Below are 17,832 nucleotides of genomic sequence, written 5' to 3'. Positions count from 1 at the left end.
TAATACAACATAGATTTATTCATTTATTTTTTGAAACAAATCTTACCCTTTTTTTTAATGGTTGGCTTGTGAAAAGTCTCTGGCAGTGGAAAGCAAATTTTTGTAAAAAACCTTGCTTCTGAAAACTTGTGGGAAAACTTGGTATGTGCATCCTAAAGCACATATGAGCCTGAATATTGTTGGCTAGCTGCATTAGTTGACTTTACTGAAAACATCTTTAGATAGTTGATCTGTGGAATGGATGGACATATATTCTTACCTTTAAGTTTTTAAGACTTTGACAATTAATTGTGTCTGAGATGTTTTCTGCTCTCTTTTTCAGGCACAGAAATAGGGGCAAACTGAGTGACCTGGTAGCAGAACATCTTGATCATTTACATTACCTTAATGATATCCTTATCATTAACTGTGAATTTTTAAATGATGTGCTGACAGACCACCTACTTAATAGGCTCTTTCTTCCACTCTACGTGTATTCCTTAGTGAATCAAGATAAGGTAGGCTAATACCTGCAAGCAATTAAGTCTTGAAGGTGTAATACCCTTTCCCAGTATATGCGCAAGTCTTCCATGATGTAAGAATCCAGGTAGAAAATGTCAGCTTTTGGTTTTGATACTTGATTCTTCTATTTGCAGATAAGCTGTGTTTGAATGTGGTATAGTTGAATTTATTTTTAAAGCATAGCCTTTAAATTTAGTGGAAAGCTAATTTTTAATGAAATAGAAACTGTTCTTTTAAAACATGTGTACAGGTTCCTGTATTCACTTGTCTTTTTAAAAAAAATAAATTCACTGTTCAGTTTATTTCTATTCCGCCCTCCCCTGTAATCTTCTGTAGTGGTGTTGGTCTTAAGATACACAATGCTTTGTGAATCACAGCATACTTTCATTGACAGAGGTCAGGCTTCTTGCAAGTTAATGAATTCAGTATATTATGTGTGTGCACTGAAGATTGAATAACGATCAGCTGCTCGTCTTGACATTGATAAGGCCATTGAAATAGGGTGAAGCAGACTTCCTGACTTTTACTTTCATTTCAGCTATTCTAGGTTTCCATCCACACATGTACAAAAATCTGCTTGTTCTCCTGTTTTCAGGCAGATGTGTCCATTACCATGAGGTCAGAGATACTTGCTATCATAAAATCGGGCAGTTCTTACCTCGTGAAACAACTCATTAATTTATTTGGTGATGGTTTTTAAAGTATCATGAACTTATGTTTAGAAACATTTTCATTACTACTGGTATATAAGTTTAGCACTGTTGTGCTCAAATTATACTTCAAATGTTTTTGTCCAATGTGATTTACTTGGTTTAGAGATGTGTCTGTCAAGAATGTGGTTTTATTATGTGGCCAATATTTCATTGTTTCTGAAGAGCTAATTTTTAGAGCAGACTTTAATGAATGTTAAATGAGAAGTACTTTTTTGAAGGAATAGTAGCATAGTGAAAACCAATGTACTTCTCAGATACTCACCTGTTAAATTTAAGTTACTGAAGTGACTGTGAAAGACGGTAATCAATAGCAATTTTTTAAAAATATGTAGAGTAAGGGATATACTTATTCAGAGGGTCTTCATTTGAAATGGTACATAAGAAGTACATGTTAAAGAGCATGATGCTTTCTGAACACTTTGTAGCAGAATGTGGAACAATGCAATATTAAGTTTTGTTAAAATATTGAACAGTGTAAATGCTTTAACTTCGTATAAATAAATCAGCGTTTTTCATAACGTTTTTTCCATAGGGTGGAGAGCGTCCAAAAATAAGCCTCCAAGTTTCTCTCTATCTTCTTTCTCAAGTAAGTATTTGAAGTATTTTGTCCTATTTCAGAACATGATTTACAGTAATGTTTTGGTTTATAAATTACTGTATTTTCTTCTATTTTGGAAAAGCCATGAAAAATAATTTGGCAAATGAAGTTTTAAACCTATTGGTTTCTTTAATTAAAAAAAGCAGCAAGATAATTTGTCTTTTTATAGACAGACCAAGTATCTTCTTACTTAAGTTAAATCATTCTTCCAAGCATCCCATAGAACAGGGTAGCCTTTAGAGCCTTCAGTGATAGTCGTTCATGTACACCACGTGACAAACGGTGCATAATAGAGACATGCAACATGCTAAGTCAGAATTTAGTACGATTTCGGGTGAAATTTAGATAGATGCTGTATTGCACTTTGAATCTGCTTAAGCTATGGAAGATTCCAGGTTTGAATTTTCCTCTTTGGAAAATAAAAGAAACGATGATCTCATGGGGTTTTTTGATTTTTTTTTTTTTTTTTTTTTTTAAAAAAAAAAAAAAAACAAGCAAACTCCCGAAATCAAAAAAAGCCACCACTCCTAGAACCTCAAACTTTCTCACAATTTGAATTTCATTATGCCTATACGTTAAATTTGTGATTAAGTACTTGTTATTTCTTACCTTTAGCAGTCCCACCTCCTTTTCTTTCGGGAACTTGATTTTGAATGAAGAGAGCTTTACAGTGGTTTTTGGTTTTGTTTTTTGTTTTTCTATTGCAGAGAAAAGTAATCTTTTCTCCCTGTAGTCTTTGGTGCATTGCTATGAGACTAGTTTTCTTAAGTTATGTTCTTTGGAAATAGTTTTGACTTGTATTCATGTATTTTATACTTGTTTTTTTGTTTGAACTTACAATTTTACATTAGTCATTTTATTATGGTCTGGCCCATAACTTCATCATCTTTTTTTGTGAACTTTTCTGAAAAATGTGATTTTTTTCAGGATAATATAATTTGATGCTTCTTAATTTAAACTTAAAAAAAAATGTGGTGGCGTGGGAGTTATTTACCACAGATAAAACCTTGGGAACAACAGGTTCTTGTAATTAAAGGAATCTGCATCGTAGGGTTGTGTATGTTGTTGACCTCTTTGATTTCAGTGGAGGTATTGGCTAGGTATCACTTCAAGATTTGCATCTATGTTCTTTATTGGTTTTAATAAAGAAGATGGAACTTTTTTCCTAACCATAAAGAATTTGGATCAAATTTTGTATATCAGAATGGGATGTGATGTAGAAAATCAAGCTACTTTTTCTCTAACTGGCAGAAATGCATCTTTTTCCAGCTCTTCTTAACCTAAAGTCTGTCTTTGATGAAGTGGGATCTGAAAAAGTGTACACTGAGTATTTGAAAAACCTTCTTAACTGTTTCTGTTGTTGATACCAGGCTGTCTTGGTTTGAAAAGACAGGTGTCTGTGGAGGAAGGCAGGAGCCTCCCTTGAAATGGAGAGTGTAACCCCCTTCCCTCCAAACTATTATAATTTTGAAATTAACGGGCCTTCAGGCAAAGATATGGGGAATAGGAATAACAGTTCTTTACTAATATATATATGTATATAACACAAGGCAGGGAAAAAACAAACAACCCACTAGTTTACACTGACAAGAGTCAGGAATACAACCTGACCCCCTGTTAGGGTGGCAGTAGCAGTCCGATAAGATGCTGGCTGCAGTCCTCCTGAAGTGATGAGTGTAGTTCTGTGGAAGCAGCGATCAGGTAAAAGAGTCTGGTCTTCCTCCGAAGGTCCAGTGGTCGGCAGGTAGCTCTCGTCCTCTGGAACTCAGGTGGGGGGAAAAGCTCCTCTGGGAATCCAGTGGAAGAAAGGCGGCTAGGGTGTTCAAAATCTCCGTTTTTATTTGGCATGGACTGCTTGGCTCCTTCCCCCCCCCTCCCCGGGCGGAGCATCTCACAATGGGATGGGGAGTCGTGAGGCAGCTCCTTGATGGGCCATTAACAGGAGATAGCCCAGGAGCGAGTTACCGATGGGTCAGGCGATAAGGCATTGTTGTGCCCAGTAACAGGAGATAGTCCAGAGGGGGGAGGCAGGGAGCACCGCCCCACCTGGTCTCAACAGCTCCTGAAGATGGTAATAGAATATATTTTTTTCTTTTGGCACATTTTACACTGTAACCCAGGACATAATCCACCCCTTATTCTATTACCATCTGCACCATACCCAACCCAATGCCCCCTTACAGATACATATATACATATATACACAATGAAACGTTACACAGAGTTCTCACTTAAAATTAGGTCTCCTTGTGGTACACAACGGGTTTCCCCATTTTTCTGCATTACCCACCAAGTGTAACCAGGTCCTTGAGCAAAAACAACCCCACGGAGGGGTGTGCCTTTGCCTGATGTGGGATTAATCCAAACAGTCTTTCCTAACATACCTCTCGTGTGTACCACAGGGACTTTATCTCCGTCCACTGTGTGCAAGGGTCCAGACTGGGCGGGACCAGCTCGATTGATGGACCCTCGGGTATTGACCATCCAGGTGGCCTTTGCTAAGTTCAGTTCCCAATTTTTGAAAGTCCCCCCTCCAAGTGCTTTTAGGGTAGTCTTAAGTAGCCCATTGCACCGTTCAACTTTCCCGGCAGCTGGTGCATGATAAGGGATATGATATATCCATTCGATTCCGTGTTCTCTGGCCCAAGTGCTTATGAGGCTGTTCTTGAAATGTGTCCCGTTGTCTGACTCGATTCTCTCAGGGGTGCCGTGTCTCCAAAGAACTTGCTTTTCCAGGCCCAAGATGGTGTTCCGGGCAGTAGCATGAGGCACAGGGTAGGTCTCCAGCCACCCAGTGGTTGCTTCCACCATGGTCAGCACGTAGCGCTTGCCTTGACGGGTTTGGGGAAGAGTGATGTAGTCAATTTGCCAGGCTTCCCCATACCTGTACTTCGACCATCGTCCACCGTACCACAGAGGCTTCACCCGCTTGGCCTGCTTGATTGCAGCGCAGGTCTCACAGTCTTGGATAACCTGGGAGATACTGTTCATGGTTAGATCCACCCCTCGGTCCCGTGCCCATTTATAAGTGGCCTCTCTGCCTTGATGGCCTGAGGCATCATGGGCCCATCGACCTAAGAACAGCTCTCCTTTATGTTGCCAATCTAAGTCTATCTGGGACACCTCTATTTTTGCAGCCTGATCTACCTGTTCGTTGTTACGATGTTCTTCGTTAGCCCGACTCCTGGGGACATGAGCATCTACATGACGGACCCTCACAGGTAGCTTCTTTACCCGAGTGGCAATATCTTTCCACTCATCAGCAGCCCAGACTGGTTTTCCCCTACGCTGCCAGTTGGCCTTTTTCCACCTTTCCAGCCAGCCCCACAGAGCATTGGCTACCATCCATGAATCAGTATAAAGGTAGAGCTTTGGCCACTTCTCTCTTCCAGCAATGTCCAGGGCCAGTTGAACGGCTTTGAGTTCAGCAAGTTGACTTGATCCACCTTCTCCTTCAGTAGCTTGTGCGACCTGTCGTGTGGGGCTCCATACGGCTGCTTTCCACTTCCGGTTCATCCCTACGATGCGACAGGAACCGTCAGTGAAAAGAGCATATCGTGTTTCCTCTGCTGGTAGTTGGTTGTACGGTGGAGCTTCTTCAGCCCGCATCACTTGTTCCTGCTCCTCTTCGTCAGTGAGGCCAAAGTCTTCACCTTCCGGCCAGTTCGTAATTATCTCCAAAATCCCAGGGCGATTTGGGTTTCCAATACGGGCGCGCTGTGTGATGAGGGCAATCCATTTGCTCCATGTGGCGTCAGTGGCGTGGTGGGTGGAGGGAACCTTTCCTTTAAACATCCACCCCAGCACCGGTAGTCGGGGTGCCAGGAGGAGTTGTGCTTCGGTGCCAATCACTTCCGAGGCAGCTTGGACTCCTTCATAGGCTGCTAGGATTTCCTTCTCTGTGGGAGTGTAGTTGGCCTCAGACCCTCTATAACTTCGACTCCAGAATCCCAGTGGTCGGCCACGAGTCTCTCCAGGCACCTTCTGCCAAAGGCTCCAGGACAAACCATTGTTCCCGGCCGCAGAGTAGAGCACGTTCCTCACCTCTGGTCCCGTCCTGACTGGGCCAAGGGCTAGCGCATGAGCGATCTCCCGCTTGATTTGGGCAAAAGCTTGTTGCTGTTCAGGGCCCCAGTGGAAATTGTTCTTCTTGCGGGTAACCAGGTACAGAGGGCTCACGATCTGGCTGTACTCAGGAATGTGCATTCTCCAAAAACCTATGGCGCCTAGGAAAGCCTGTGTTTCCTTCTTGCTGGTTGGTGGAGACATTGCAGTGATCTTATTGATGACCTCGGTGGGGATCTGACGCCGTCCGTCTTGCCACTTTACCCCCAGGAACTGGATCTCTCGGGCAGGTCCCTTGACTTTGCTCTTCTTGATGGCAAAACCAGCTTCCAGGAGAATCTGGATGATCTTCTCTCCTTTCCCAAATACTTCCTTTGCTGTGTTCCCCCACACAATGATGTCATCGATGTACTGCAGATGTTCCGGAGCTTCACCCTTTTCCAGTGCAGCCTGGATCAGTCCATGGCAGATGGTGGGACTGTGCTTCCACCCCTGGGGCAGTCGGTTCCAGGTGTACTGTACGCCCCTCCAGGTGAAGGCAAACTGAGGCCTACATTCTGCTGCCAGAGGAATGGAGAAAAAAGCATTGGCAATGTCAATAGTGGCATACCACTTTGCTGCCTTGGACTCCAGCTCGTACTGGAGTTCCAGCATGTCCGGCACGGCAGCGCTCAACGGTGGAGTCACTTCATTCAAGCCACGATAGTCCACAGTCAATCTCCATTCTCCGTCAGACTTGCGCACAGGCCAAATGGGGCTGTTGAAGGGTGAGTGGGTCTTGCTGACCACCCCTTGACTCTCCAGCTCGCGGATCATTTTGTGGATGGGGATCACGGCATCTCGATTCGTCCGATACTGCCGGCGGTGCACTGTTGAGGTGGCAATTGGCACTTGTTGCTCTTCCACCTTCAAGAGTCCTACTGCAGATGGGTTTTCTGATAGTCCGGGCAAGGTGTTCAATTGCCTAATGCTCTCTGCCTCCACAGCAGCTATCCCAAATGCCCACCTGAGACCTTTTGGGTCCTTGTAATAGCCGTTCCGGAGGAAGTCTATGCCCAGAATACACGGGGCCTCTGGGCCAGTCACAATCGGATGTTTCTGCCACTCCTTCCCAGTAAGGCTCACCTCGGCTTCCAACAGAGTCAATTGCTGCGATCCCCCCGTTACCCCGGCAATGGAAACAGGTTCTGCCCCCACATGTCCCGATGGCATTAGGGTACACTGCGCACCAGTATCAACTAACGCTTTGTATTTTTGTGGCTCTGACGTGCCAGGCCATCGGATCCACACCGTCCAAAATATCCGGTTTTCCCGTGCCTCTCCCTGGCTAGAGGCAGGGCCCCTCTAGCACTGGTTACCATTCCCTTCCTGGACATACATACTAGAGGTTCCTTCAAGGGGATCTGTCAGATCATCCTCCCTTCTGTAATATCTGGCAGCTCGGTCCTGGGAGGTTGAGGCTACCTTCACTTTAGTGTTACTCCCCCGGTTAGTGTTTCCCTCCTTGAGTTGACGCACCCGTGCTGCCAGGACAGAAGTGGGTTTCCCATCCCACCTTCCCATGTCTTCCCCATGGTCACGCAGGAAGTACCATAGCTCAGCTCGTGGGGTGTACCCTCTCCCTCTAGCTGGGGGACGTTGGGCTCCGACTTTGGGGCCTGTGACTTGTACCGGTGCCAAATGGGAACTGCTCCTCCTCACCTCCTGCTTTATTTCCCTCATCTCCTCTTGTAGGCTCTTAATCACAGCAGAAACGTTAGCCTGCATTGGGCCATTGATCATGCTTTCAAAATTTCTAAGCTTGCTCGTGACAGAACCCACTGTCTCTCGGTCGTTATCTGCATTAATCATTGCAATGAAGGTGGAGTATTCGGATGGCCCTAGAGTTGCCAGATTCCACAACATTTGCCCTGTGCACCTGACTTTGTCAGGGTCATTACCATGCTGTCCATCCCTCCCAAAGAGTACCTCCAATACTGCCACTTCTCTCAGCTGCTGGATCCCTTCCTCAAGGGTCTTCCAGCGCATTCTATGATGGTGCTCCTGCATTCTCTCTCTGTGGACAAACCTCTCTCTCACACTCATTAAAAGCCGCTCCCAGAGGGAAAGGGTCCCTGGCTCCCTTACAAATACCAGATTGACACCTGAGTCCTGAGTCAAGGGTCCCAAATTCCTTGCCTCACTGCCATCCAGTTGCACACCCGTACCCATAAGATCCCAAACCCGAAGTAACCAGGTTGTAAAAGCCTCACGCCCCCGCCGTACGATGTCTTTGTGCAGATTACGGAGACTGTCGTACGTCAGGGACTCTGTGATTATCTCAACCACTGGCTCGCCTGCAGGTTCTGAGGGCCCTCCTTTCTTAACTGAGTGGTCTGATTTCATCTTAGATTTCCTCGTTTCCACAGGGGCGACTGCTGCTGGCTCTGACTGCCCTTGCGTTTCAGCTGGAACCTGGACGGTTGTAACGTCTGTGGGTTCTACTGCTGCACCATTAGACTCTCCCTCTTCAAGGCAGGAGGAGGGATTCCCAGCAGCTGAGAGAATGCACTCCTTCAGCATCTGGCCCATCTCACGTATCTCCTTCACCCAATCCGAGTGGTTCATTTCTGATGTGAGCTGTGAGGCAGGGTCAGATTCTGGAGCAGCATTCCTAGTCAGGGTAGTTATCCAAGCCAATCTCCCCTGATCTCTGAATACTGAATAAAACAGGATTATCAGCAACACCAGCCACTGTATGATATCATTAGCACTTAGGAAAGCTCTGAATCCTTCGAAAACTGGTGGAGTAGACCCAAAGAGCTGGGTTAGGGGTTGGGAGAAAGTTTCTCCCGGTGTCATTTCCTCACAGTAGGTACCATTATTAAAGTAACCCCAAAAGCATACATTTAGTGTTTGATAGCTCCGAATCCATGTGCCCGCCTTCCAGAGGAAGTTAATAAGCCATGAATTCCTCACCTTATTAATCCATAAAACAAACTGGATAACAGTCACGGTAGCCTTAGTTATAGGACCCATGTTTAGATAAGGGCCTGCAAATGGGAGAAATACAGCCACCACCACATGCCACACGAACCGGGATAAACTAGCCCACATGATGCCACTTAACAAGGAATCTATATCCAATGCACAAAAACCGTTATTCCTTTATCTCTCGATGCCCTCGAGCCCCACGTTGGGCGCCAAAATCTGTCTTGGTTTGAAAAGACAGGTGTCTGTGGAGGAAGGCAGGAGCCTCCCTTGAAATGGAGAGTGTAACCCCCTTCCCTCCAAACTATTATAATTTTGAAATTAACGGGCCTTCAGGCAAAGATATGGGGAATAGGAATAACAGTTCTTTACTAATATATATATGTATATAACACAAGGCAGGGAAAAAACAAACAACCCACTAGTTTACACTGACAAGAGTCAGGAATACAACCTGACCCCCTGTTAGGGTGGCAGTAGCAGTCCGATAAGATGCTGGCTGCAGTCCTCCTGAAGTGATGAGTGTAGTTCTGTGGAAGCAGCGATCAGGTAAAAGAGTCTGGTCTTCCTCCGAAGGTCCAGTGGTCGGCAGGTAGCTCTCGTCCTCTGGAACTCAGGTGGGGGGAAAAGCTCCTCTGGGAATCCAGTGGAAGAAAGGCGGCTAGGGTGTTCAAAATCTCCGTTTTTATTTGGCATGGACTGCTTGGCTCCTTCCCCCCCCCTCCCCGGGCGGAGCATCTCACAATGGGATGGGGAGTCGTGAGGCAGCTCCTTGATGGGCCATTAACAGGAGATAGCCCAGGAGCGAGTTACCGATGGGTCAGGCGATAAGGCATTGTTGTGCCCAGTAACAGGAGATAGTCCAGAGGGGGGAGGCAGGGAGCACCGCCCCACCTGGTCTCAACAGCTCCTGAAGATGGTAATAGAATATATTTTTTTCTTTTGGCACATTTTACACTGTAACCCAGGACACAGGCATACGCTTTAGGCATTACTCGTGTGTTAGAGAAGTGCTTGAGACAAATCGTACTTGCAGATGACTGCAAGTTCACAAAGGGAATGTGTAATGTACTTAATGCCAAAACATGCCTGTGTGTACTCAAGCTATGCTTTCTGAATTAGAGGAAGCTTGAGCGATTTGTGAGGTTGTTCAAAGTATTTTTGAAGTGTGTTGGCGACTTTCCAAAGTTTTACGTAGGTCACCACCACGTGCTAATAATCACTTCGCTTTTGAAGGTCTGGAATGGTTCTGACTTCAATCAGAAAACCTGTGGAGATCATGCTTGGCTAAATATTGTCAAAGCAATGATTAGGTTTACTGATTGAGAAATTATTTGGGGATTTTTCAGCTAGAACCACTGTTTAGGGATCCAGCTTTGATATTGCTGTGAAGAGAATGAATATAAGCTGACATAAGGCTATTGTGGCTGGACCTGAGCTGGTTCTGTCCAAAAGTCAGTTGTTTGCTGACTGAACCTTATAAGCCTTGCCGCAAAATGAAGTGGTTAGTGTAAACAGAGAAGTCTGTAAGAAGCACCAAAGGACTTCTGGACGAGTGCTTTAATGTTACAGGCAGTATGGTCCTTATTCCTGTGTTATGTAGCCACTTTGTAGCTAGACCATTATTCATTGTGGTTTCATCACCAGAAAAAGCTGCTTCTAATCCAGTTCAGCCTATTGCATGACATTTACTCATGAACCACTGCAGAGGAAATGTGTGCACAATACAGAACTTACTGGAGTCCTGCTAGTCACAGAATGACAGAATGGTAGGGGTTGGAAGGGACCTCTGGAGATCATCTAGTCCAATTCTTTTGCTAAAGCAGGTTCTCCTAGAGCAGGTTGCACAGGACCATGTCCAGGTGGGTTTTGGATATCTCCAGGGAAGGAGACTCCGCAGCCTCTCTGGGCAGCCTGTTCCGGTGTTCTTCGACCCTCAGAGTAAAGAAGTTTTTCCTCATGTTGAGGCAGAACTTCCTGAGCTCCAGTTTGTGCCAGCTGCCACTTGTCCTGTCGGTGGGCACCACTGAGAAGAGCCTGGCCCCATCCCCTTGACACCTGCCCTTTGGATATTTATAAGTGTTGATAAAGGTCCCCTCTCAGTCTTCTCTTCTCCAGGCTAAAGAGCCCCAGGTCTCTCAGCCTTTCCTCATAGGAGAGATGCTGCAGTCCCCTCATCATGTTCGTGGCCCTCTGCTGGACTCTTTCCAGTAGTTCCTTGTCCCTCTTGAACTGGGGGGCCCAGAACTGGACACAATACTCCAGGTGTGGCCTCACCAGGGCAGAGTAGAGGGGGAGGAGAAACTCCCTCGACCTGCTGGCCACACTCTTCTTAATGCACCCCAGGATGCTGTTGGCCTTCTTGGCCACAAGGGCACCTTGCTGGCTCATGGTCCACTTGTCTACCACAGCTCCCAGGTCCTTCTCCGCAGAGCTGCTCTCCAGCAGGTTGACTCCCAGCCTGTACTGGTGCATGGGGTTATTCCTCCCCAGTTTCAGGACCCTACACTTCCCTTATCGAACCTCATGATGTTCCTCTCTGCCCAGCTCTCCAGCCTGTCCAGATTTCATTGAATGTCAGTGCAGCCTTCTGGCGTGTCAGCCACTCCTTCCAGTTTAGTATCATCAGCAAACTTGCTGGGGGTGCACTCTGTCCCTTCATCCAGGTCATTGATGAATATGTTGAACAAGACTGGACCCGGTACTGACCCCTGGGGAACATCACTAGCCACAGGCCTCCAACTAGACTCAGCGCCACTGATCACAACTCTGAGCTCTGTCCTTCAGCCAGTTCTCAGTCTACCTCACAGCGTCTGTCCCACACTTCCTGAGCTTACCTGTGAGGATGTGATGGGAGACAGTGTCAAAGTCTTTGCTAGAGTCGAGGTAGAAAACATCCACTGCTTTCCTCTCGTCGTTGTTGGCCTACAAGAAGGTCAGTGGATGCTGTGTACTGTAATCAGTTTGGGTAGTTTCTCAAAACCCCAATTTTCTGGAGCAGTTTTAATTTGAGTTCCTTGCTAGAATATCACACAACTTTCATCTCAAAGCTGGTGAGGAGAGACAACTTACCTTTCTTAGAAGGATGGAATAGTATAAAGCATTATTAAAACTAGGTATCTTAAAATGTAGAGAAAGGTCAAATGGCTGTAGAGAGGATTATGGTCTCCCGTGTTTTGAAGTAAATTTCCTAAACTGTCAGTATGACCGATCGTACTTTACAGTGTACATAAACTTAAGATACCAGTTTAATAAAGTCGAAAAAGTATGTTCAGTGACTGAAATCATGAAACTGTGTCTGATATTTCTTTCCACCCTTCTTTTAACAGGTTTTTCTGATTATACATTATGCCCCTTTGGTGAACTCATTGGCTGAGGTTATACTTAATGGTGACCTCTCGGTGTTTTCTTCTAAAGTTGAGCAAGATGTACAGAAAAACTCAGTAAGTGTCCAACTAATCTTTAATATTTTTTTTAGAGGCAGGGAAAATATTTGAAAAATGGAATTAGGTATCTGGAAACTGGTAAGCTAAGGTGATTATGTTTAGGAGAGAAGAGCAGCAATAGGAGATTTCAGCTTTTGTGGTTGCATATGATACCAGAGAAATGCTCTGTGCAATTTACAGTATTATGTTCTTGCCAAAGTTGCAATATTTTTGTGCATCCATATATATTTCAGGTAGTGGTATAAGAATGTGTAGGACACAAATCAGAATACTTAGTTGCTTCTGCAGGAGTCAGACACTGCAAAGGCTTCTGTCATTTTGGTGGGACGCTTCTCTAATGCAGTCTTCTGTGTTCAGTTTTTGTTATCAGCTCTTCGGTAGTGAAATAGAAATGAGTCATCACAACTTTCCTGTGAAGTTATTTGCTTATGCAACTTGTAGTAGAAATGAGAGACTTAGAAAAAAATACCTGGCCTTATGGTAAATTCTTTGGATATAAGAGGAAATAAAGATTTTCGTCTGATATTCCCAATGTAAAACTGATTACCTCTGAAAGTGCGCATCAGCGTGTGCGTAATAGAATATAGAGCAGCCACAAATAGGTGGGGGTGCTACCACTTTGTCATTGCCCTTGTACCTTCAGATTTAATCCTGTGTAGATATTGCTGGATGCTGTGGTTAGTGTTTTTCTAAGTGTGTCATGTATATGACTGTTTTTTTTCCCCTTTTGCTGTGGATTTCACAGTTTGTTAAATGCTTGCTTGTTACTTTTTAAATGCCTGTTTGGGGATGGTAATAAGGAGGGCATATGACCTTACTTTGGTTAAGAGACTTCTGACTGCAGTTCTGTCTGAAGGTTGAACATGGCCCCTAGTGTCTGACCAGTCAGCAAAGAGTTACTGACTGTTTAATTTATAACAAGCAGTAGACTGGTTCTTAGGCATGTTCTTTCTCGGCAGTGGCTATAGCTCTGAGAGTTTCAGGGGGGAGATATGCTTCAACTCTCCCATGATACAAGTTAACTTTTCCAAATTTCTTCCTACAGTGCAGTGGAAGCTGTGTGGGCTGATCTTGGCTGATAGCTTTTGGGTTCTGGTATTTTGTGCTGTTGACCCTGATATTTAGAATCTAATCTTTTTTAGAAAAAACTACGGTGGAATGGTAGAGCTGCCTGAATGCTTTAAGCTAAAGCAATCTGTTACTTGTGTTAGCAAATGTCTGACCTTGTGCTAGCTGTCTACTGAACGTAGAGTGCGTTACTTGTGCGGAAGCAGCTTCGTTACTAGGAAGTTTGTGGCGAGAGGGTGGGGCATCAGTTGTTGCAGAACTGAGATTTTCTCTTCCTGTCATAGTTACTGTACAGAGTTGCAAAATATCTGTAGCATATGTTTGTGTGCTTGCACTAATGTTAGGAATATTAGGGGTTTCCTGTAAACTTTTGTTCATCTCTTCTCTTATGTTTGTAATACTGTTAAGGTTGCTGCTTCTTACTGATCTTAAAGTTGCAGCCTCATGGCATGTAAACTGGAAGTTCTGTTATACCTGAACAAGTAGTGAACAGGAGGGGTATTGGCTTTCTAGGATAGACACTTAGCGAAACTGCTAAAGGTGGAGCTTTGTTACAGGGAGAGCAGAGTGGTAGTACTTTTGGTGGATGAAGAAAAAACTTCCACGGGAGAGGCTTTAGTTTGTAGTAAATTCAACCATATTCTTCAATGAAACCTTGGAGGGAAAAAGCTATGCTGTCAGAAAGCCTGCTGGTGAAGGTTGGTTATTTGCAGAAAAAACCCATTTGCTTCTTAGAGCAGAAAGTTGATTTTTTTAAACAGTTAGCCATTTCAGGGGCTGTTTTTTGGACTGTGAGGTGTATCAGGATCACTGCAAAGTTATTACTGTAGTGTACTCTGTTGCAAAGAAGTTACAAACTTCTGTTGAATAATGGAAGCTATTTCAGAAGCTACTCTCAAATTGCTTGTTCTGGGGTTAATAGAGAAAAGTAATAAGCAAGTTTTTTTAATTTACTTTTTGACTTGAGTTTAGAATTGTGTTTGTTCTCAAGTCAGGCCCAAATTTATCTTTTACTACTTCCTTTCTGTTATAATTTTCCATGGTAATCATTCTGATACTCTCCTAAGCTGCTTGTTTTGTGGATATTTGTGTGTTACAGTGAGCCCCAGTTATCTCTAAACCCCTGCTCTGTGCCTAGCACTGCTCGTCTCTTGTAGCTGGGGCGTCTTGATATCTTTAAGTTGAAGTGTAACTGTCAGTTTCTAATTAACATGTAGTTTCTAAAACCTGAAGTTCATCTTATCAGAAAGATGAATTAAAGTGGAATGAGGTGTAGAGAGAATGGACTGAGGTTAGTAGAAGCAGGTCGCATGTCCTCATGATAGGAGACTGAGTGAAGAATACTTCACAAAAATAAAAGCTGAGAAGGGTTGCAGTTACTGTGTATAAATGCAACATATCCAAAGTTATTTAGAGCAAAAGAGCAATGGTAGTTGTCACGACAGGATCAAATCGTGCTTTTTACTGGAAATCAATTTGTGGAAAAAATCGCCAGCAGATCTAACTGTTGATAGCTGATGGGTTGGCAATGATGTACCCATGGAGATCTGGTGAACATCATAGGGCAGTAGTTGTTGCCCAACCTCTGTTGAACAGGTCCTCCACGTCAAAGTATCGCAAACTAAGATACACTTTTCTTTCTGCACTTTTCTCCTGTATTTCTGGTTTTACGTGGCATCAGAAGAAACACTAACTCTAATCTGATGATGAGAGTTGGGTATGTGTAGCTAACAGAACGTATTTAAACTTGTTAGCAGTCATCACACTAAGGTTACCTTACTTCCTGTGAGATCTGTTTTCCTGCATGATTCGGATGTGGGCCAGTTCTACCTATTTCATGTTTCTTGTCTAACCTACTTTCTCCTTCCTGTAAAAGTTGTTACTGGTACTGCCTTGTTTTACCAGCACACATTGCATAAGATAAACCATACTTGACAATACGGTTGAAAGACATTTTACAAGTATAAAATAGCAGTATCTCAAACTGTATAATCAGTTTAGATAAACCATTTACTAAATAAATTAATTTTAAGTCTGATTTTAGAATGTTTTGAATATATAGCCTTGTTATATTTACCAGAACAGAATATATATGTTGAGTTTTTCCTCAGCATTCTTTCTTGAGATGGACCATACCATGGGTTGGTGCTTATAAGCACATCTCTGTCTACTGGTCTCTTCTGTTAAATTTGCTCTTATGGCTAACAGCATATTAGAAACGCAAGGATGTTAAGTACATGCATTCTTCATAAAGAAGGTAGCTACAAGATTCTAGGAAGCAATTGTAAGAAGTGAATGCAGGAAGGGGAAAATGCATTGTGCGATTTGCATGCTACTTTTCTTTTTTTCCCTAAAGAATAGAACTTAAATGCGTTCTTCCCTTTTCTTATGACTTTTCTGACCAGAAGTCATCAATAAAAGGTAATCTGGTTGTAACTCTGGTTGTTTTATAACCTTTATATGTTGCAGTTTGGTCAGACTAAAAATACATCAGAGAGGTTACTTGAGGACAAAAATGTGATAAATTTCACATTGTGGGTTTTTTGATATTGTGAAAGATTCCTCCTACTATATAGTTTGCTTCAGTGCCAAGTGTAAGGTGACTTATGCAAGATTTCTATAAAACGTTTTTAAAAAGCCAGAAGATTGAGATACATTTTTCCCTTTTGACTTGCAGAAGGCTTCTTCCCAGATTTTTCCCTAATCTCTTCTGGTTTTGTGTGTGGGTGTTCCTTACTAGGTGAAGGGAGGTCTTTTTCCAAACTTTTTCTCTGAGGTCTCTTTGATGCGCTCATCTTCAATGCTTGTTGTACTTGTCACCTAAGGCAAGGAAGGGAATCAGTTTTGTATTTAGTCTTACTACTTTTCTCTTGCTTGCCCTTAAATTTTTAACCCTTTAGCCAGTGTCAGCTAAATGTGATTAAAGTATTGAGGTCTGAAAGGTAGTGAAGATTCTGTAGCCGTCTTGTTCAGCATAAACCTGTGTGGCAGGAAGCCCCCAAACCATGTGTTTCACTTCTCAGTAACAGAGAGGTTTGGCTGATGAGTTTTTATAGGTCTGACTGAGAGAGAGCATGTACTCTGGTAATTCAGCTGGCAGGCCTAACAGGTGAGAAGTTAGCTCAAAGCATCACAGCTCAGAAGCAATCTGCAAAATTGGAGGAAACCAAGTTTTATTAGTCCTGCTAGTTGCAGAACTTCTTGTAGTGTCTTGTGTCTTTCTATAAGAATACATTGTACTCTGTTTTTAGGATGGCACAGACGCTTGGAAATACTGATTTCCTCTGGGATAGATCTGTCATCTAAATTTATTTTCTTGCTCTGTAAATTAATAGTCAGGAAAATCAGGTGTTGATCAAATACTGTTTGCTTTCTTGTCCAAAACCGGTGATAGATAAACTTATCATATCTTTGGGTAAAACACAAGAATATTAAAATTTAACAAATGAAGTGGTGTCGGTTTTCTGGACTTGATGTGTGAACTAAAGTTTCTTTATCAATTAGTTGAGTGTCTTGCTGTAACTCAGTGTAAACTCTTCAAATTTACAGGCAAAGTCAAGTATCAGATGTTTCATAAAACCAACAGAATCACTTGAGAGGTCTCTTGAAATTAACAAACAGAAAGGGAAGAAGAGGGTGCAGAAAAGACCCAACTATAAAAATGTTGGTGAAGAAGATGAAGAGGAGAGGGGATCTGAAGATAACCAAGATGACCTAGATAAAACTAAAGGTACAGAAGTGAGTTCAAAGGGCATCAGAACAAGCAGTGAAAATGAAGGTGAGTATACCAGCAAAAAAAAAAATGATGCTTACAGTTTGGATACTTTTACTATGTGTATGGACCTAGTTGTGATCTGTTCTCTTGTTGCACTAGGTAAACGTGGGACTATTAAATTTGTTTCAGTCTTTGACTATTTTTTCCCTCATGTTAAATAATTCTATCAGTCCATATACTTCTAATCTGATTAAAAACTATGTAAGTGTTTTAATGTCTTCCTGTAGTCTTCAGCTTTTATCACAAGTGCACGCCTTGCACCTAGCTGACATGACTATGGGGGACTTTATAAGTAGACTTCACCACTTTGTAACTTTTCCTTCTGTGGTAAGGCAAATGGTGTACCCACTTTACCGTTGTAAGGTGGTCAGGAGTGTTTTATGCATGTTCAATGATAAAATTCAACAAGTATGCTAAAAGTGACAGTACAACAGTAGAAGATGATATTAAATAGTTCAAAACTGAAGAAAACATCTTTAACTTTTAGATTTTTTTTAATTGCATGTTTTCAGGATTTTTGATGTAATGCTAACCTTGAGAAGGATTGGTTTTATAGGATGAGTGGTCTTACAGTGTATTGTAACTGTTTATTGTACTAGTTAGTAACTACTAGAAGGATGTGCATCAGAAACTAGTCTCTATTTCAAGACATAAATTGAGAATAATATGGTAGAATTGCATGCAAGCAATTGAAAA

The 17,832-nt window shown here is 43.0% G+C and overlaps 1 protein-coding gene across 3 annotated transcripts in view; it reads left to right on the top strand.

The window, feature by feature from the left end:
- Nucleotides 1-17,832, top strand: part of CLEC16A (C-type lectin domain containing 16A) — a 187,666-nt gene that overhangs the window by 13,470 nt on the left and 156,364 nt on the right. For all 3 annotated transcript variants that reach the window (XM_086472795.1, XM_086472794.1, XM_086472793.1), the window contains exons 7-10: nt 323-497; nt 1,747-1,800; nt 12,177-12,290; nt 16,911-17,139. In XM_086472795.1, the coding sequence (XP_086328921.1) occupies nt 323-497; nt 1,747-1,800; nt 12,177-12,290; nt 16,911-17,139 (572 nt within the window). The remainder of the gene's footprint in view (nt 1-322; nt 498-1,746; nt 1,801-12,176; nt 12,291-16,910; nt 17,140-17,832) is intronic.

Source organism: Leptosomus discolor, chromosome 14 (assembly GCF_034619465.1).
Source record: "Leptosomus discolor isolate bLepDis1 chromosome 14, bLepDis1.hap2, whole genome shotgun sequence".
Lineage (NCBI taxonomy): Eukaryota > Metazoa > Chordata > Aves > Leptosomiformes > Leptosomidae > Leptosomus > Leptosomus discolor.
This window is presented reverse-complemented; position numbering and strand designations above follow the sequence as displayed.